Source organism: Stegodyphus dumicola, chromosome 2 (genome assembly GCF_044657685.1).
Source record: "Stegodyphus dumicola isolate Sdum_Otavi_A_Nest chromosome 2, ASM4465768v1".
NCBI classification, from domain to species: domain Eukaryota; kingdom Metazoa; phylum Arthropoda; class Arachnida; order Araneae; family Eresidae; genus Stegodyphus; species Stegodyphus dumicola.
Window position 1 is genome coordinate 285503102 of NC_140769.1, and position 22211 is coordinate 285525312.

General features: G+C 33.2%; 1 protein-coding gene across 5 annotated transcripts in view; it reads right to left on the reverse strand.

Moving 5' to 3' along the window:
• The window catches only part of LOC118204559 (MAM and LDL-receptor class A domain-containing protein 1-like), a 149080-nt gene that overhangs the window by 84488 nt on the left and 42381 nt on the right, over window positions 1-22211 (reverse strand). For all 5 annotated transcript variants that reach the window (XM_085812244.1, XM_085812242.1, XM_085812240.1 and 2 more), the window contains 6 exons: window positions 21733-21766; window positions 16983-17159; window positions 14241-14623; window positions 11283-11403; window positions 9237-9380; window positions 3893-3976 (listed from right to left, as the gene is read on the reverse strand). In XM_085812244.1, coding sequence (XP_085668370.1) covers window positions 3893-3976; window positions 9237-9380; window positions 11283-11403; window positions 14241-14623; window positions 16983-17159; window positions 21733-21766 — 943 coding nt within the window. The remainder of the gene's footprint in view (window positions 1-3892; window positions 3977-9236; window positions 9381-11282; window positions 11404-14240; window positions 14624-16982; window positions 17160-21732; window positions 21767-22211) is intronic.

Sequence of the window (22211 nt, forward strand, 5' to 3'; positions counted from 1 at the left end):
CCAAAGAAAGTCTTGTATGAACACTCACTTAGCGCAACCAGAGTCTTGTATCCCAGTATCCTTCGCACTGCTTTAGCGCAACTGCCGGGAGGGGGAAAAGTAATTGATGCGTCAGCTCGGTTTTTAGGAGCCATAGTAGCAAGTACCTGGAGTACAAAAAAAAAAAAAAAAAGCGTGATTCGTTTACTCGGTGGTTTGGCAACACCGAGTGAGTGGGGTCGAAGGTCACATTTCATTACCACTTATGACGAGTATAGCACGTTGCACAGTATTTTGTATTTCATCTTCGATAACGTTTATGAAACATCGCCAGGAAAAAGATGGAAATAGAGTAGCGGGCCGTTATTGGTTTAATCCTAGTATTCGGTGCACACGGGATTTGGCTACTTTTGGCGACTTTATGATGAGCAGTAAAAACGGGACATATACGATGAGTAGTTAACGGGTCATTTAAAAAAAATATATAGTTTAACATAGTATATACTACATATATAGTATATATACTATGTATATACACACATAGTATATAGTGCATAGTATATATATAGACGTTCTTTGGATCATTTTTGGTGTTGGCGATAATTTTCAAAGTCGCGCCAAGGCTGCACCGTATACTAGGATTTTACCCCGTTATTTTCAAGTGGACGAGAAAGCGGTGAAAAATTGGCGCAAAGGATGTGTTTAAAAAGCATGGGGATATTGTTGTATTAAAAAGACGTAATTGCGGACGTATAGTCCGCGGACTATCTGACGATTTTTGAAATTTTTTTTATATAAAATCTTGCGTGCGGACTATACGTGCGAAATTACGGTACAATTTTTAAAGCTTCTGATATTACCTGTAAGATTTGTCTAACAGCAATGTCACATACATAAAATAAAACTCATATTCCTGCCTTCCTACAGAAACAATTGTTTTTAAAGCAGTAAGAGATGCAGTTGTAGCTTAAGCGAAATTGGTAATCTCCTCTTCGGTCATCTCTTTAAGTTGGGAAGAATGCAGAAATTTTTCTTTCTTGCCACCGATTTTTGTACCGTAATTGAAATCGCGCCTAGCGAGCAATCGGAAGGTCTGGGATTAGAATCCCGAAGAACAGCATTTCCCTTTTTTTATGAGTCCTGCTTCGACAAGATTCATTATGAATTACGGATGAACAGCAAAGCATTGCCATGCCCCCCAAAGGGTCCGAGCAATTCGAACAGACCTGTACAGATTTGAAGGATGTTGATGAGTAAACTGTCATCAGAATCGAACACAGAAAACATAATGCCGAAAATCAATCGATAAAATGATTTCCCAATCATTACGCAGTAGTTAGTGTTTGGGGAGTTGGACAATAATTTGCTATTGTTCTTGTAAAATGACTTGGGAAGTATCATTGGAGTAATTACTTGATATGTAGCTTGTTTTGCCAACCAATCAGACCTTTAATTTCCTAGGTGGCCACACTGGCAATCTAGGAAATGAAAGGGCTGATTGGTTGGCAAAACAAGCTACACATCGTCAAGTAATTACTCAAATGATACTTCTCAAGTCATTTTACAAGAACAAAAGTAGGGATGATACAATACTCGAGTGGAATGAACTATACAGGAATTCTACTACTGCCTCTTTGACTAAACTATATTTTCCTTCCATTTCTCACAGACTAAATAATAATCACTTTTTCTGCAATGTTGAAGTTACTCAATTTCTAACTGGACATGGTAAATTCAATTCATATCTGAAGAGATTTAGATTATCTAGTACAGACTTTTGTTCATGCAGTTTTGAAGAAGTTCAAAATGTCGAACATTTGTTGTTCTATTGTTCAAAGCTCAAAGAAAGACGAAAGAAACTCATTTCTAGGTTAAACTCTGTGAATATTACATTTCCTCCCCCTCTTCACGTATTTGTCCAACATAAAATGGCTTTCTCTTTCTTCTGTAAATTTATCCGTTACGTGTAATCTGTGAATTTGTAAGTTTATTTTATTTTGTGTTGTGTTGTATTTTTTTTTTTTTTACTTATCTTTGCAAGTCTTGTGTAAGTGATGTTTTCATGACACAGGAAAAGATTTATAGCAAATTCCTATAAGCAGATAATTGAAGGATTGCTTGAGCCTTCAGACTGGTCACAAACTTTTTGGTCATGCTGTTCTCGATTGTTCACACAGACTGACTAATCATGTTAAAAACTAATGTTATATATATATATATATATATATATATATATAGCATTTACATGCTGCACTGCAATCGCCGCTCACTATTGATTCATCAGTTCATTTTCTGGCAGCATATACATTTACTGGTCGCCTTAGCACAACACTTGATTTGCATTCTTGATAGGGCATAACTCTTCTTGATAGAACAATTGATTTCCCAATAAGGACAGAAACGATTTAGAATACTTTTATTGAGCTCAAGATGGCTTTTCTTGTATAAATTATAATCCTTTTACAAACGAAATATATGATAAACTGAAAGATAAAATTCCCTCACTTATTATAGTTATTACATTTGACTTTAAAAGAAAAAGTAACTGATACGGATTTTTTTAAATATGTACATGGGCAGTAAATCAGAGTTAGTCTGTATAGCTGGATTTATATAGTACTGTTATGCAAATAATGTTTAAGTTAGATGCAATCTAGATAACAGTACTATAGAAACTAAGTGTATTCTGTGTGTGTGCAATACAGTTAGGTCGCAAATTAAATCGCCACAGAGCACAATCAGCAACTTGCGCGCAGCCTTTTTTGAATAACTTGAACATCATACACTATTACCATTACTAATTTATGCGTTTACTTTTGTTTGGTCAGTCTGAATATTATAACGTTTCATTTTCCCTCTTTTAGATATGAAAATAAAATAAATTCAAAATATGATCTTGCCATCATTGCTTTCCTAAAAATTAATTTTTCTAATCTTATTTAAATTCTGAAAAACATACAGAAAATGCATATACAGTCAAAAGTCGTTAATTCGGACACCCATAATCCGGAATGATCTATAATCCGGACCTCAAAGCTAAAAATTTTCTGCGCATGCGCATAGGCGTTTACGCGTGCGCGTAAGATCTTTACGACTGCGCATATGCATGTGCACAAGCGCAGAATACGTTTTCGCGTGCGCGTTTAACGTATAACGGACGATATAAGCTAAAATTATCTAATTATCTATTTCAGTTAATGTTGATGATTGCGTTTTTCCTTAATCTTCGAATTGGACGCGGCTTATTATTTTTTTGCAGACTGTAAGAGCAATTTTATAGAAGTAAACTTGAACTTTCGATTATGTCAAATAGAATTTCCGATGCTGGAGCTGCCAAAGGATCTACAAAAAGAAAGTATGTTTCGATGTCCATCAAACAAAAAGTGGAATTGATGCAAAAAATGGATAAAGACATGAAGAAGGTGACAGAGGTTAGTGAAAACGAAAAAATTTCGATTGACAAGTTAGTCGGTATTCTCGGCACAGCAATTAATGGGACTTGAACAGCGGGACTTTGTAACTGAACAAGAAATTATGTCTGTTTATAGAATTAAAGAGAAAGTATTATCACATAAAATGAAGCAACTTAAACAACTTACATTGAAAGAAATGTTTAATAAAGTAAACAAATAAATATTAAGCTTTTTTTTTTTTTTTTTGTAAATTTTGATACCCTTTAGATCATAATTACGGTTTCATATTTTTAATTTTAGAATTTCTGCATGCCATCTTACGAGATTTAAACTGATGATCTATAATCCGTAAAAATCGATAATCCGGAATCGCGGAAGTTCCCGCGAGTCCGGATTAACGACTTTTGACTGTAATATTTAAGAATATATACTGCATAGTTTTTCTTCATTCTTTTAAAACACGGAATATTTTTGAGCGTCTGAAAATATTTTTTTCTCACCTGTAGCTAAAAAATTCGGGCTTTGTAGTCGAGCTCTGTCACCAGGTCGTCTGGGAAAAGATGCATCAATGTATGCGAAACCACCTAAAAGAAAAAATTTTTGATATCCGATGTATAACTGACATGTTGATCTACATTTATACGAATTCTATTAAATGTACCAGAAAAAGAGTAGTGTTTAAAGCTCGAATTGAATGTAAATTCATTAAATCTGGAAATCCAGCTGAAGTATATCGGATATCAGATAGAGATGAGAAGAAAACATTTCTCGTTGGAACTGCTTTTGTGAAGAATTTTTGGTACTTTTCCGTTTTACCGGCGCAAACTATAAAGTCGCCAATAATGGTACAACTGATGTCAAACGGAATATCTTCGCTGGTAACCTTTTACGCCTCATTTTCAAAACAAATCGCAGCCATTTCTTACCAGATTGTTTTTTTCAGTACTGGCACACAATTACATAAATCCATTTATAGAATATTTACAAAGATAATTAAATTTTATGCCCTACGACCATTCGCGGTAATTAAGTTAATTAGGATGCAATCACACCGCTCACCGGAAGGCGAAAATATAGGAAAGGCAAAATCAAGAGTTAAATTCACCAATTCTAATGAGAATACACTAGCGAAGGAAAAGCAAAATCAAGAGTTAAATTCACCAATTCTAATGAGAATACACTAGCGAAGTAAAGCACTGCGGTTTTACATAATTTCTCAGTAAGAATTCATAAGAATTGAAATAATTCTTGCATTTAAACTTGTACCCCAAATTAAGATTTAACTTGAAATTAATGTAGATAATAACTGAGAGAATTATATTTTTGTAACGTAGTTTACGTGAGATGAGATCACTTGGGGTCACGTGATCCAAACCGGCGAATCAGGATGTTGAACCAGCATAGTAAGTTCTTAAATTAATGTCTTTTTTACAAATTTATTGTCTTTCTTTATTGGCTTTTTACAAAATTTTGAACCATATTAAAATGTTTATGCCTTCAAAATAAAAAATTCTTAGAACTAACATTTTTTATGTTTATACTGTATGTTGTCGCCAACAAAGTCTGCTTGGAGAGATTTGCGCCGGCGAAATGGAAAAGTACCGAATTTTTAGAATTAAGCCGGTTTGTGGTACGATGTTACGCGAGAAATGTCAGTTTTTCCGTAACGAGTTTACACTCCAGATTTACTTGCAATCTGTCGCTTTTATTTCAGACTCATTGTCTTTCAGACTATCTGCAGCTTTCATTTCAGAAGTGTCTGTGGCATGATTTGTGTTTCAAACGCAACTTTGTTATGTCGAGTCAATATTATTATCAAAAGAGGAGTAACTTATTTTCAATGAAAACATTCAACATATACACGTAATTAACACAGGTACTTAAATACATACGTATAAAATTTAACTTTTGATGTATTGCATATATAATTATATATACAATATTATTAATTACATGTAAAATATTATTAATTACGTATAATCAATTAATTGCATATTCGTCCAAGGAGTGTAAAATTTAACTTTTGATGTTTGAAATTGTATGTATTTGAATACCTATGTTATACGACTTTACACGAGGTTTTATTTAATTTTAAATTAAGAGATCTGTCATGCGATTGTAGTTTACTTTATATCTGGGTTATTTATTTACATCTTAATTGACTGGATCTATTAAAAAAGTTGCAAGATTAATATATTAATCTTGGATTTTTCAGCATCGTTTAAATTAATATAGAAGGAAGCTCATGACCTCATTTAGATTTGACGAGATCCTAAGCTATTTGAGATATGGGGGCCCTTTATGAGTCAATGTTTTTGATATGGGATATGCTACAATTTTTCCGGGGGGGGGAGGGGGATAAGCTATAGCTTGTTCAGCTTATACTTAAATCCGGCACTGGGGGAGAGCTTAAGGTATCTGACTACGTTCTAATCGTCAATTTTGATGATTTTATTTCTTAAAAATTTATGTTTGTTTTAAGGCTGATATTAATGTAAACTTAATAAATCTTTATAAACTTAATAAACTTAATTAAACTGATAATAATGTAAGCTTCCGAAAACTACATTTATTTTGTCTCTCCGGTCGTAAAAGCAGAATTATGGCTATTCTTGTTCTACGCCGTGAATAGAATGTTTCTGTTTAACAATCCAGAAGTTGAGTCTGACGATACAGTTCAAATAACTTTAAAATGAGACATTTTAGTTTGAATACCTTTGGTGATGTTCACATGATAATAAATTTTGAACCTTTACAATTGTTATAAAGTGCGCGGGAACAAGGTTAGCTTTGCAATTTCATTTTCACACTTGCCAACATTTTCTTTTCCTTCTTTTTTCGTATTGGCATTTCATTAAACCTGTTTTTGAAAAACTATTTTTTTTTCCAAGATTTCTCTTACGAAAGAAACTTAAAATATTAGATTAGTGATTTTATGAAATACTGTGAATTAAATGGACTAAAAGTTTAAATTTATGTATACATATCTAAATAATTTTTCACACTATACTGTGAATGAAAAGAAGTTCCACAAAAAATAGTGCATGTGCTCAAACATGAGTATTTCAGAAACATTTCATCGCTTCGATTTCAGACCATTTAATTCCTTATACCTCAATGAATGTAATTGACAAATATAAAAGTAAAATATTGATAAATATTTTTGTGGGAACAAATCTAGTAATCGTGAAATTTGGCGTACTTTTAACTCAAAATGCGAGAAAAACCCAGAACTTAGACAATATATTTATCAGAACTTAAATTGCGCCGGAGCCCGGCTTCAGTACTTCTCAGTTTTCGAGATAAATTATAATTTAGCCGGAGCCATTTGGCACTTCTTTTATGTAAGTGAATCACAATTTTAGTAGACAAATTTTGTTTTAATAGCAAACATGCCTTCAAAATCAATTCTAACTTCTGAATACTGGCTTGTCTTTCCTTCGCATTCAAACCTTGAACAGAGGTTGAGACTTTTAAGGAGAGATAACCCCCCAATCATATGTTAAAGGCTAATTCTCCAGGATGTGCAATGAATTTATGACAACGGACAAATTTTGTGTTTCTCAAAGTACTAAAAGTGATACCCTGGTCTTGCACGTTCCACGTTAGTGACTTCCTATCACAGAACTCCTGTAGATTGTCTGAATGATGTAACCAAACGAGGGGGGGGGCCTCTGCTGTCACTTGCATTATGTTTATTTTTACGTTGTTACCGAATCGTAATCGGCGAAAATTTCTCCTTGACGGCTAGAATTATATCGACAGGTCATCGCGATCAGAAAGTCTTGATTGTCCTCTTTATTTTCTAAGCTACACTTTTCCGTCAAAATTTCCTTCCATATCTTAATACTGTGTCTCGAATTCTCATAATTCTTCTTAGTGGAGTTTCAATAATCTTATATTTTTTCCTTGGTGTGCTGCAAAAAAAGAGTGGGGACGGTTATCCCTGGGAATATTATATGTATAATGAGGGTTTAAATTCAGACAGATATCAGCTGCTTCTTAGCTTTTAAGTGGAATTGTAATTCCAGCCAATGCCCCAAATAAGACAAAGTTCAACTTTTTTTATTTAACGGTTTAAAATTAATTTAATAATTTATTAGATTTCTGGTTACATTTCTCCTAATTTAAATTTAATTATTTTAATTTTTAGCTATTTTATTTATTTTTTCTTTCGTTCCTCGCAGTCTTCCGTAGGGCTCCGGCACTTCTAATTTTAGAAATTAAGCCCTGATGTTTATTACCTGTTTCTATCATTTTATGTAGTAGTCTGATAAATAACGCCAACAATAGATTTATTTTTACTATTTTACAAAATTTGGTTGTCAAATGTAGCCGTATACCTTAAGCAGATTAATTTTTTAGAGGATTAAGGCTCATAGTTCATGATACTGGAGATACTGAAGGATATTAGAATTATTAAATTTTTTTTTCATTTGCTGAACTTAATTTTTTATTTAAATACCAAATTAAGAAGAAATATTTTTTCAATATCTGGACATTTTAAAACACCTTTATTTTAAATGTCAAACTTTTATTTTGGCTGTGCATCTTGAGATCATAATCTATTTGATAATTATCAGCCCAAGTGCAAAATATATTTTTACGCTATAGACTAATTTCATTTTCTTCCTTGAAGGCGACCAGGGTCTAGTTTTTACGGTATTTATTTAAAATCTATAGACTAATTTAATTTTCTTCCTTGAAGGCGACCAGAGTCTAGAATAGGCCTTGGTAAACTATGACCCGGGTCACTGAGTGACCCCCTTGAGTGGTGAAAAACTTTTAAAACAACTAGAAAACGAAAACTTCAAGAATACATAAAAAAAAATTATTGTAAATAAAAAAAGTTTTTTTATTACACAGTTGTAGTAAAAAGCGTGCATTTTTAAAAATAAAAATTGTAATACTATTTCAAAGATAAATCGATAAGTTTGGCAACGAGGATCCATAATTCCTTAACAGATCTGACAACATTAATGTCGTTTTCGTAGTTCTCTCAGCTGTAGCACTTGTTCAGTAGTGCAAGAATAAATTCTGAAGGGAGGAAAAAAGTGGGTTTGCCGTATCGCCCGCATTCGGTTCAGTTTATAAATGCGAGCAAATATTTTTCCGCATGAGATTTATTTTAAATGAGAATACGAGCAGCTTAGCTACCGAAAATTCAGATACTTGAACTCGTCTTAAGATGACTAACTAAAAACCAGACTTGGTCAAATTTAAATCACTAGTTCAGCCATTGATGTTGAAGATAAAACGTTAATTTAGTTATGTTTGTTTTTATAACAATTAGAATTTTAATATTTATGTTTGAAATTTAAAGCATTTTGTAACTATTTTCTCAATAAAATTTGTCTTATTGTTGACCATGAAAGATTGTTTTAAAATGAAAACATCACCGTCCCGAAACGCCATCTTAATATGCATATTTCCGGTGATTTTGACCAGCAGCCCAAAAAAGGGTTGTCAACGTCTGCTTTAGATTCTGTAACATCATGGTTAGTGTTAGAACTTCGACAAACTGAATTGTGTCATTTTTGTACTTTATATCGGTTTAAATGAATGGGTAATAAAACATCTTTATCTGCGGTGAATAATTAAAGCATCTTTATCTGTGGGGAATAATTACAGTCTAAGGGTAATAAAACATCTTTATCTGTGGTGAATAATTACAGTCTAAGGGTAATAAAACATCTTTATCTGTGGTGAATAATTACAGTCTAAGGGTAATAAAACATCTTTATCTGTGGTGAATAATTACAGTCTAAGGGTAATAAAACATCTTTATCTGTGGTGAATAATTACAGTCTAAGGAAATCAAAAATTTTCATAAAGAGCATTTACCTGTCTGTTCGTCTCTATTGTAACTACTGAAATCTCGCGAAGGTCCCGTCAGAAAACTTTTACTAGATCTACCTAACTCCCAATCAAAATCATCCTCTACGTCATTCGTCCAACCGCAAAATCCACCTTCGAAGGTACAGTGACCTGTAAGAGAAGACTATTGAAATTGGTGTTCGTTTAAATCTTTCTAATATTCTGTACAGTACCATGCTGAAATTTAAGGAGACGCTAGACTTTAAAAACTAATTTTTTACGTTTTTGCGTTTTCAACAAGAAATTTTATACATATAATAAACAGCAGTTTATAAAATATATGATCAAAATTTCAATTTATTTTAAATTAAAAATTTTTAAAACAAATAATTATTTTAATTAAAGATTTAAAACGCTCCTTGAGCGCAAATTTTCAATATTTTTTCCTAATTTTTCCTTTAACTTAGTTTTTAAAGACTTGACAAAAGTTTTTGTGTATCCGTTATTGGATATGATGGATCAGAAATTTTTAAAAAGGATTTTTGTGAACTTAAACCCAGTTTTCGGAAAAATGACACCTTTCGTTAAACATTATCACAAGTTTAAACTTCTTAATAACCTCATATCCAAAAATGCATGCTTAGATCTACTGTAACATATAACAAGATAGTTTCTTCCAAATATCATTCATTTTTAACTCAAAATGAGACGCATGGAGCATTTTCAAGACATACGAACTGCGAAAAATTTTGTTTTCAGAAAACCAAATTTTAAGTTTTTCTTCAAACTTACCTTTAATACACGGTCATGAGAAACAGCAAATTAACTTTAAATATGAATATAAAGACACTAGATAACATTTTCGTATCATTTAACTATTTTTAATCCCATAATATTAAATATGAGAAAAACATCGCAAATTGGTATGTGATTCGAAGTTAGAGGTAGAAACAGTTTATGCATTATACTCAATGAAACTTAAAATTCACTCGCAGCATATGTTTTACCCTTCATCTGTTACATTTATATTAGCTTTCAATGCTTTACAATATTTTTTACTATTTCTTTTTTTTCCAAGTAGGTAAACTCCTTTTGCTTTGGTTCAAGCGATGTTGATCACGCTTTTTTTTTTTTTTTTTTGCAAACGAGTAGGGAAAACAAGTTTGTTTCTTCCAGTTCTTAACTCCTACAGCATTCACACAGCCGAAGTTAAATTCATTAATAGTTGTCAATACTGACATTTCTAGCCCCCTTTTTTTAGAAATAAACACTTCTTTTGGGCAAATATTATAAATTATTACATCAATAAATAACTGCTGAAATACATTTTTTTTTACATTTCTCCAAAATTTAAAAGGTAAAGTTTATGTGTTTACACATTTGAAATGCTTGTAACTTCATTAAAAATTAGAATATTTGAACCCGGTTATTAGCATACGATGCAGCTTCGTATATAGAATATTATGAGAGTAAAAAAAAAACAAATCCAATAATTTGTTTGATTTTTAGCTATTTTAAAGTCCACTGTCTATATAATATGTTAATATATTTCAAAACTAAAGCCTCATTAACACGTTGAGTCCGGCAGTAAACTCTCCGAGTGGCCGGCATCGGTCCCTGGCGACCGGCACTGGAATTTTCGTTTGGCTCGCGTCGGTCCACAGGACCGACAGTATTAAAGTTAAAAAATAAATATAGTCTCAATGAAATGTTGTCAAATGTAGTTTTAATGAAATTTATTGAAACATTCTAAAAAAATACGGCTTAGCTTTACACATATTACAATAAGTCACAACGTTTTTGGTAACATTTTGTGATGAATCTGGATTAAGCAGATTTTGTTACCGAGATAACCGAAACTAGCTGGCAGACGGTGACTGGCTGAACGGAAAGGACAGCAAATTCGGCGCCGGGCTCATCATGTTAAGTAAAAATGTCTTGACACTACTAGTAATTATACAGAATTGTCAAGACAAATTTAGCAATTAGGATACAATACATTTTAATTGCTAATGAGTAAAGGAAGCCAAAATTTCAAATATTTCGAGATATTAATACAATTATTAAACTTACCGAAACAGTTATCCAGATCTGGGCTTCCCATTTTTTGAAAAACCATATCATCCAAAGCAAAATGCCCTCTGAACGGTCTCGCCGGATCATTAGATGGTTTGGTAACAGCCTCAAATATGATCTGAAAAACATTTTTTTTATATCACTGTTATCTGCTTAAAGTATTTAACTTGGTTAACTTTAACTAGTGGAACAAACTTCATGATCTATAGGCCCAGTCAAATTAGGAAAACAAAGTTTAAACCATTTAGCAATGACAATTTATTTTTATTACCCTTTTATACACAATATACTTAGCATGTACACAATGTAACATACAACATTTACTGAGCGTTACCACTTGTGCTAGTTATTTATAACATAATTCAAATGCTTCGTAAAGCACATTTGTATTGAGCGCAATGTTTATCCAAAATTTCATATCGTATTTGAATTTCTCCAACAGCATTTTCAGGATTTGTAGGTGAAAGTATATTTTAGGGTACCCTTTGGCGAAACTTGGCGATTTTTGGTGGTACATGGATACAGAATTTGTGCAATTCTTTGACTTGTTATTTTGGCTTTCGTAGTGGCGACACAAAGCAAAAATAACAAGACAAAGAATTGCACAAACTCGATATCCATGTACACATGGACCTATTTTCACTTAAAAAATTATCAGAGAATTGCACAAAATAGGCTGAATTGCCGCTACACTAAGCCAAAATAACAAGACAAAGAATTGCACAAACTCGGTATCCATGTACACATCAACCTATTTTGACTTCAAAAAAAAAAAAAAAATCCCAGAATTGCACAAAAATGGCATTGCGCACTTCCTTAGCTTTATCCATGTACACATCGACCTATTTTCACTTTAAAAAATCACCGAATTGCACAAATTATGCCTTACGCACTCCCTTGAGTTTGTCCACGTACACATCAATATATTTTCACTTAAAAAGGTCAAAGGAGCACCCAATTCTACACTAGAGGCAAACAAAAAATACATAATCTCTATAAACTACATTTTAAACCAAACAATAAAATAACAAAAAATGAAAAACCTTTTATGCATTTAAGCATTACACAAAGCAAATATCTACTTACCTTATTTAGAAATTCGTTAGTCTTCAGTCTGTGGCATACGAAATTCCTTAACAGCATACATAAAATTCATAAAATTATTTGAACTAGAATCCGTATATCGGCGTCGCCACATAAATTCATAAAAATACGAGTCAAAAATATACTACGTAGTTCCGGACTGACCGAAAAATGGGCTACTAAGTAAACCTTCATTTACACAGCAATCAATTAATGCACTTTTCCTCTTCGTTCCAAATCGTACAGAAACTTCAAATTAATTTTACTACATTCAGCCATTGTACATGTCTAAACAATGTACTTCTTAAGCAACACACACCATAAAAGCCCTTGCAAAACATCCCATGATTCAAAATTTCCCGGCATAATGCAAACGATTACGTCATAATATGGTTTCCATGACATTCAACTAGTCAGGTTACCATAAATGATATAACAACTCGGCGACAAATGAAACAACAACATCGCAATAATACAATGGGTACCGTAAAGTCAACTCTAACCGATTTATAAAGTAACTGTATATACTACCGACAAAATAACAATCAATTAACATTAACGAGAATATTTATGAATGGATTTGGGTACTTTTCCGTTTCGCCGGCACAAATCTCTCCAAGCAGACTTTGTTGGCGACAGCATATAGTATACACATAAAAAATGTTAGTTTAAGAATTTTTTATTTTGAAGGCATAAACATTTTAATTTGGTTTAAAATTTTGTAAAAAGCCAATAAATAAAGACAATAAATTTGTAAAGAGACATTCATTTAAGAATTTACTATGCTTTCATGGTTCAACATACTGATTCGCCGGTTCGTATCACGTGACCCTAAGTGATCTCGGTACTTACGTATTAACGCAACCAGGCCAAAATTCGCATAAACTGCCAAATTTGGCGACCCTACTTACGGCAACCTTACGTGTTATACGTAGTTTTGTAAAAAGAGCATGTGGAGATTCACAAAATTTTCCTGCATTTTCGTGCAAATTTTTGTAATTTATGAGAAAATAGCAGTGCACATGGATAAAGTCAAGAGTGTGCGCAATGCCATTTTTGTGCAATTCTGGGATTTTTTTTAAGTAAAAATAAGTCGACGTGTACATGGTTAGGGCGAATACAGTTTTGAATCAGTGCTAAAAGCAATAGCCAAAAGATTTCCGCCGAAAAAATAATTCTGCAACTTATTCAAATTCGAAACCGGAAGGGTTTAATTGCTATTTTATATTTTAAAACAAAATAATATAAAAAACTGTATTAAAAATTATCTGTAATTAATAAATGTACATTTTCTTTCTATTCATACTTTTTTACTCAAACTTACAAATAGCGTCAACCTGGTTGCGATAATACGTAAGTACCGTGATCTCATCTCACGTAAACTACGCTACAAAAATCTAATTATCTACATTAATTTCAAGTTAAATATTAATTTGGAATACAAGTTTAAATGCGAGAATTATTTCAATTCCTAAAAATAGCTTACTCAGAAATTATGTAAAACCGCTGTGCACTGTCATTAGAATTGATGAATTTAACCCTTAATTTTGCCTTTTCTATATTTTCGCCCTCGGTTGAGCGGTGTGATTGAATCCTAATTGATTTAATTACCGCGAATGGTCTTAGGGCATAAAATTTAACTATCTTGTAAAATTCTATGTAATTGTATGCCAGTATTGAAAGAGACAATCTGATAAGAAAAGGCTGCGACTTGTTTTGAAAATGAAGCCTAAAAGGTTACCAACGAAGCTATTCCGTTTGGCATCAGTTGTACCATTATTGGCGACTTTTATCGTTTGCGCCTGCAAAACGGAAAAGTACCTGGATTCGATTTAAATTCCTGCATTAAATATGATTTTTTAAAATTCTCACCAAATGAAATCCATCGTAGGTATATGCAAGTTCCCCTTTTGTCCAGCTTCCTTCCACGCCTTCCCTTATTTCCCACAAAGAGGCGTTCTCAGCTGTTTCCATGTCCCTCAGATGGATGATTAACCGGTCAGCACTGAGTCCTTCCATCATGTAATAGAAACTAAGGCAATAACCCATGGGTCCAGTTCGGCTGAGGTTTCGGCTGATGAACCACGCACTGTCAATTACTCCCGGTTGCTCACTAGGATCGGTTGCAGATCCTCCTGCACCTTGGGGTAATGGTCGAGCTCCTCCGACTACCTGCCGATCAGCTTTCGGTATAGTAGGCACCACGGGTTGATGAAGGTCCTCTTGATAAGATGTCTCGTAGAATACATAACCACCTAAAAGTCGTCCCTCATTAAGCAAATCAATCAAAAAATTAATGAATAATTACATACAATTTGATCGTAAAGCTCGTTTAACGAACTGAATCTAAAAATCTATTGCGCAATAAAAGCTGCAAAATTAGCGTTTTAAAATTTTACGAAGTGCTATTGTAATATGATTAAAATATTTATGACTGTCCACATCGCGCATTTCAACAAGTTTGATGGGTTAATCTTCGGATTATGGTAACTTGCCGATTTTTTGGCAACCAACCCTGCTACAGCAAACTGCTAGTGTTTTGTTTTTGGACGCCATTTTGTTTTCACAAAGTAAAGGCTTTTTTTTTACTCAAAATTTTTTTTTCCAATAATCTGCTAGCCGAATTACGCTTAATTATACGAATACGCTAGAACTTTTATGGAACAAAAGTGCTTAAACATGACGAAGATTAGTTGCGAAATTGGGAGAAAGTGCAGAATCGCAAACTGCTTGCCGCGTTTTTAAGAATTGCACATACAACACCGTATCCATGTACACGTCAACCTATTTTCACTTTAAAAAACATCCTAGAATTGCACAAAAATGGCATTGCGCACACTCTTGACTTAATCCATGTACACTGCTAAAGTCCTAGCTAGTAACCTCTATCGCCTTACCAAAATGTCACCAAACTACCTGTTACCATATTCCAAAGATTAGCCGTTTGATGTAGTTTGATTGATTAAAATTAAAAAATTAGTTCCATGTAATATAAAAATTTGGCTATACTTTAGACAGAAAAAAAATGGAATACAATTTAGTTTGTGACCTATTTTATGGATAGGAATTGTTTCAGAATTCTGAATCTATAGTTCCTGCGGAATATCTACATCAGGGTTTCTTAAACTTTTTTCAGTCGCGACCCTTTTTTTATCACCGAGATTTTTTCGCGACCCCGCAGGACCCCATAATATTTACAAAAATTTTGTGGAACCCCATTAAGTATTGCGCAAATCAGACACACGCGTGAGTAAAACTGTCAATTTTTTCACTTGTAATGCAATATACTATTGCAGTTTTAAATCATCAACTTTAATTTCTAATTTTAAGACATAGAACAACATGGAAAGTTTAAATAAGTAACAGACGAAATGACTGCGTCACGTGCAAAGCAAGGAAAATGAACGTTTATATTATAAAAAGAATGCGTCGAAACGTTTTCGTTTTTTTCTTTGTCTGTATTGTCTTATCTTTATCTATTTTCAGATACGTTGTGTAAAAATATTTGGCAATTGTAAAATTATTATAATATAATTTTTAAGACTACAAATATTTAAAAACGTGAAACTCTTGAACTATTAAATTCAACTAATTGACTATTTAAGTAACCATTTAATATTACACTTTACATGTGTTTCTAAGTATGTAAATTAGAATAATGTCATTTAATGGCATCATAAGAAAAACTTAATTCAGAGAAACTTGCGTCTGCATGAAAAGTTTTTCAAAGATACTTTTTTAATAATTTACTAAAATTCGTGATGTTTCAAAATGGAAACCGAGAAAAAATGCCGAATTTTTATTTATAAACTACACAAGTTACGAATAATTTTAAATGACTTCGGACATTATGAATTGAACTTCCCCCCCCCCCGAGTTTAGCAAAACTATATCAAACATTTTATTTTATAACAACTGGAAAATATAGATATAACAACTGGAAAATATAGATATAGGCATACTTTTGAAATTCTATTAAAAATATAATATAAAAACACTATTCTAAACATTAGAGAAATGCATGTTTTCGCCTCAGAATTTTTCAAAGAAAAACTAGATTTCTAACGTACATTAGAAAACTTTTTCTAATGTAGAAAATACATTAGAATGTATAAATTCATTTTCAAAGAAAATTTTTCTTTGAAAATACATCAGAAAATTTTCCAAAGAAATACATTAGAATTTCTAATTCTAGATTTCTAGTCCAATTTCTAATGTATTCATATTTGAAAGATTCATTTCTAGTCTTAATTTCTAATGTATTCAAATTTGAAAAATTCATTTCTAGTCTAATTTCTAATGTATTCAAATTTGAAAAATTCATTTCTAGTCTAATTTCTAATGTATTCAAATTTGAAAAATTCATTTCTAGTCTAATTTCTAATGTATTCAAATTTGAAAAATTCATTTCTAGTCTAATTTCTAATGTATTCAAATTTGAAAAATTCATTTCTAATGTATTTTCAAAGAAAAGTTTTATTTGAAAATACATCAGAAAATTTTTCAAAGAAATTAGAAAACTTTTCTAATGTCTACATGCACAAAATAAAAAAAAAAACTCTCAACGTTTGAATATAAGTTAATTAAGATACATAAACATATCCAGTTTATTACCTTGTTTGTCCGATATCGTGTGATCAGCTCTGGGTCCTCCAATCCACGCAGACAGTTCTCCCATACCGAGTCTCCATTTGCTGCGGTCCGATGCATTGACAGGTATTAACCACGTGCACATGTCCAAATTTGGCGCTCCCACTCCGAAGTCACAAGGTGCAGGGGGTTCCTCAGGCACTGTAAGACGTTCAAAAGGAGTCTCCGGTACTTCGTTCAGAAGGGCGGAACACATGACTTTACCAACCCAAAGCAAGGTCGACATAGATCCCAGCATTTTGGAAGTGTATCGCGCATTGCAGCACTCCCAACTTACACATCCTGGGAAGTCAGTATGTCTTAAATGGAAGCCCACCAAATAAATAGTAGTGTGCGGGAAATTTAGTAGTGTGAAGTACCCAAAGAAAGCCATCACCTGTATTCTTTCGACGCTTTATGAGTCTCATGCAAGCAACGATTCTTTCCAGTATTTTACATATACTATGTACAGTGCGTCCGTAAAGTCATGGTGCACTTTTGATCGGTCACAAGAAAGCAACAAAACAAGATAGAAATGTGAAATCTTCGTCAAACAAAAGAAAACCTCTTAAAGTTTCATACCTATTCAGTGCACTTCGATGTGGGCTCCATCCACGCAGTCACAGTCTAATCCGCAAAGAAAAACGGTCCTATCACTTTATCATGCATCTTGCCACATCACACGTTCGCTGTAAGACTGTTACTTTCGTACTCTACATTGGCATGAGGATTTTTAGTAGCCCATATTCGGATGTTATGGTGATGAACATGTCCACTAACAGGGAATGTTGCCTCATAACCAATCTTCTGCAGAAATCGGTTATCATTGTCGACCTCGTGAAGCATATCTGTTGCAAACGCAAATCGTTTGGGTGTATCCGTCGGTTTGATAGCGTGCAGCAGCTACAATTTGTAAAGACTTCTTAGGTAACGTTTTCATATAGCCCCTACAGACTCGTTACTGACCGATGGTCTGCCAGAACGGGGTTTGTCCAACAAACTGCCGGTATCCTTCAACTGCTTCTCCCACCGATTAATGTTATTTCTATGTGGTGGCGTTTCGTTGTACATGCGACGATATTCACGTTGCATTTTGGTCGCGGATTCGAAGCCACAGAAGACACTAAACTTTCCTCTGTACGGTCCACATCTCGACTGGCGTGGGCATGGATGGTTTGATCTGCTCCTCGCATTTCGTGGTGCTGCGTCATCACCTGTGTGCGCACATGCTTGCACATAATACTACAGAAACTTGGAGAGTTTTCCTTTTGTTTGGTGAAGATTTCACATTTCTGTCTTGTTTTGTAGCTTGTAACCGAACAAAAGTGCACCATGACTTTACGGACGCCTTATATTTCAGGACTTTATGAGATATTAATGCATTTTGTATGCAAGGAGGAAACACAGTGTAAAAAATACTACAATGTCTACGCTTTATGAGGGAATTTTACTTCTTTTAGTATTATTCATATCCAAACATTCTGCAATCAAAATCTTAGAAGAACGGTCTAAATATTTTCTAGAGAACTCATTCTTGCGGTTCCCAACCTGTGGTACGCGTGCCCTTGGGAGTTCGTGAGGTACTGCGAATTCTTTAAAAAGTATCAGAAATGGTGGAAAATAAAAGTTATATAAATAATGCTAACAAAATGCAAAGTTTTCAGAAATTTGAATTTGGTATTGGATGAAAGGAAAACAATTTCTACTATTCATATATAACCAGTCTATTTCTTGTCCTGTCACAACATACATTACAGCGATTAGCAGCTAATTATAGTTTCATTTCTGAGCGAACCATCAAGGCTATTTAGCTCTCTTTCATGAGTATATAATTTTGTTCTAAATTCCAATTCTTTTGTTGTTCTAAAGTTGTTAAATGTAAAATTTCGGATACGGATTTTGAAGTTGCTCATGTGGCCTCCATAAGATGTCTCTGAGGATACATGAATGAGGAGCTAGCACGTGAAACTCCAAGAATGGTCACGAAAATCAGGAAAAAATGGGGAGACCATTATCTCCTGGGCCAGTCGGATGGAAAGCGACAAGACACAAAAGTCCCACCACGCAAGAAAACAAGTAAACGTCGTCAGTTAAAGCTAGATTCCGAAGCTGTGGTCTCTTAGCATGTGAGTAGCAAATGGTATGATCACATTAAAAGTATCTTCTGTGATGGCTGGTAACTAACTTCTGAAAATTTTGAAATGGTTATTTAGTAATGTGGCCCACTAGTAAGGTTCATTTTCAAGTTATCATGGATCAGGTTTTTCTTCCAATCAGGTCATGTTTCTAATTAGGTAATGAACTGAAGTTTGCGGAAGTCTGCCTTTGATGTTGACGCTCTTATAATAAGGCAGAGGCAACCTCTTTTTGTTGAACGATAATCTAGAATAATCTGAATATATTTTTTTAGGAGTACAGAGAGCTGATTGTCGATATCACTGGCTTTCCCCCCCCCATCATATGCTTAATATAATAAGTCCATGGCGGCCTTTGGTTAATAAACCCCCAGAAAACGTATTAACACGATTCGCAATTTCCCAAAATAAAAGTAAAATTTCTTTCATATAAAAATGAATAAATAGTCAAAAGTAGATCTTTTTACGGAACAGAAACTACTTGTGCATAATAGTTCTGATTTTGGGCTGCGCCAAACACTTATTTGGAGACCACCTATTTCAGTTGTGCTTGAAATTTCGCACCGATAAATATTATAAAGTACAACAACTGTATTATGAACAAATAATACAAAGTGTAAACAACTGTAAACCTTGCATGACTCCTCTATATTTTCTTTCAAAAATAAATTAATTCCGTTTATGATTACAGAACAGTTTGACAATTGGCTTCAAAGTGGCTAAAAAAATTCATTTAAGTTCTAGGAAATTATGAGCCGAAAGAAACATTCGAGACCCTTAAACAAAGTCTTGTCAGAAAAATGAACTTCAAATAACAAACGAAGCCAAAAAGAGCATAATGACCCATTTAAAGGCCTCAAAAGATTGTTCAAACGTTAGTTTCACAAGAGGGGTATGGTTTTGAAGTGAGAGATACTCTATAAATACAGTTTCAGTAAAGGGTACGAGAAGGAAAAAGGTTGGGAACTGCTGTGCTGTTGTCTTAATCGATCCATGCTAAATATCTGGTAGCTCTTTGGAACCTCAGAACATGCCCATTACGCTTCTCGCATGCAATCTGTTGTCTTAACGCAACAAATTTCATGCGAGAAGGTATTCAACTACATTCGGCGATTCTAAAATACTGAAAGAGAGAAGAAATTTCTTTCTTCTATACCTCAGCCTTTACGGAATTACGACGAGACATTCCACGAATTGTGTTCTCTTTATTTTATTACTTTATGAGCACAGATGGGTTATTAATTTCGTTTTGGCATTTAGCGTTAATTAACTATAAATATATGTTCACTTTTCAAATTACTGCCTCAAAATAACAGAGAACTGCATTATATTTAAAGAAATTAAATAACGAAGAATCTGCATGAATGTATGCATGTTTCTTGCGCTGCGAAAAAGACAGCGGTACCTAAACACATTACATTTTCAGTAAGTTGTGCTCCACTAGAATATGTGCATATGAAAGACCAAACTTGGAATTTGTTTTATTATCCATTTCATATTTTGTAAAACTTAACGACTTTTTGATTAAGAAACTCGAAGATTTCAAAGCTAGCAATTGGAAACACTGTACGAAAAAATAACATTTTTATTTCCAGCTCGCGAGACTATCAGAAATTCTAAAGATATAGTCATTTAAAAATTATTTTGGGATATTGCTGTTGAACTGAATTTTATGAGTTACGTGCGAAGAACATGATATTTAATAAAGACAACACACAAAACGTTAAAAAACGCCCTTTTGGGCGTAATATAAAATCTGAATGCTTTCAGGTTTTTTATTTTGTTTAATTTTACCTTGACTTTTAAAATTTTTATTTAAACTTACTTTTACTAACTTTTTTAAAATTTCTTTTACAATTTTTGCTTGCGTACTAGTTTTTATTTATTTTTTTAATAATTCCCCTCCCATTTGCACGGCTATTGTACGTTTGTTCATTTTGTTATTTCTGTCTATGATTTACTTGTGTAAAATTCGTGGTATACTTTGAGGGAACACGAGGAGTTGAAATTAGAGTTAACAATATTATATAATATCCCGAAGTTTCATCGTGCAATGCTGGTTTAAAGAGACATTTGGGAATATCACATTTAAAGTTAGCTCACGCAATGGTATTCCATTGCGCATATTATTTGGATTTAAGAATACATTAATAAAAATATTTTTAAGATTACCACATTGGAAAGGTATAACCTCTTAATTTATACTTCAAAACGGCTTTCACAGAATGAAAACGAAAGCTGCTGTTTTGCTATCGATAAAAAAATGCTTTTGGATATTCATTTATTGCGTATGAGGTAGTGTGGTGTGGTGTATTTAATTATGGCAAAGCACACTAGGACTATCTGCCTAAGGGGAGGGAAACCTTCGTGGAGGACTTTCTAAGGGAAACAGGCTCATTTGCGTATGAGAAACAGTATGTTAGGAGTGCGTGCAAAGCGTTAAATGAGAAGCATAAACAATAGTAGATATAAGGTTATAAGGTTGGTATTTTTATCAAAAGAATTATTAAATTTTGCAAGATTAATTAAAAGTAAATACTTATAAAATTAACCACAATTCATAACTATTATCTTAAACAAATCACCAATAATTTGCTTACCATCAGCGTCGAATTCTTGTCTCTTTACTCTTTGCTGAAAAACAAATTTAACCATTAGAATACATTTTAAATGATATGCCCTATGCATTAAACAGAAATGTTATGCTCATAATGCGCAAGATCATAAGAATTAGCCATAGATAACACTGGGGAACAATTTGCAACACATTTTCTGCTGTGTTCGATTTTTGAGCTGTTTTAGACTTGGACATGTTGATTTCAAAACTGTACTTAGTTCTCTTCTAACAGGTCCAGGTTTTTTTTCTGTACACCAGCGGTTCTCAGCCTTTTGACTAACGCGTTACCATCAAAACAAAAACTGAAAAACACCACTATATTTTACAGTGATTATTTTTCAATTTCTCAAATATTACAAAATATATTTTGCCATTTTCAAACCTATTGGCTATTTCTACAGAGGCTGTTCGCACATTTTTTATACGATTTTGTTAGGCGGTAATAAAAATTCGTTTGCTGCA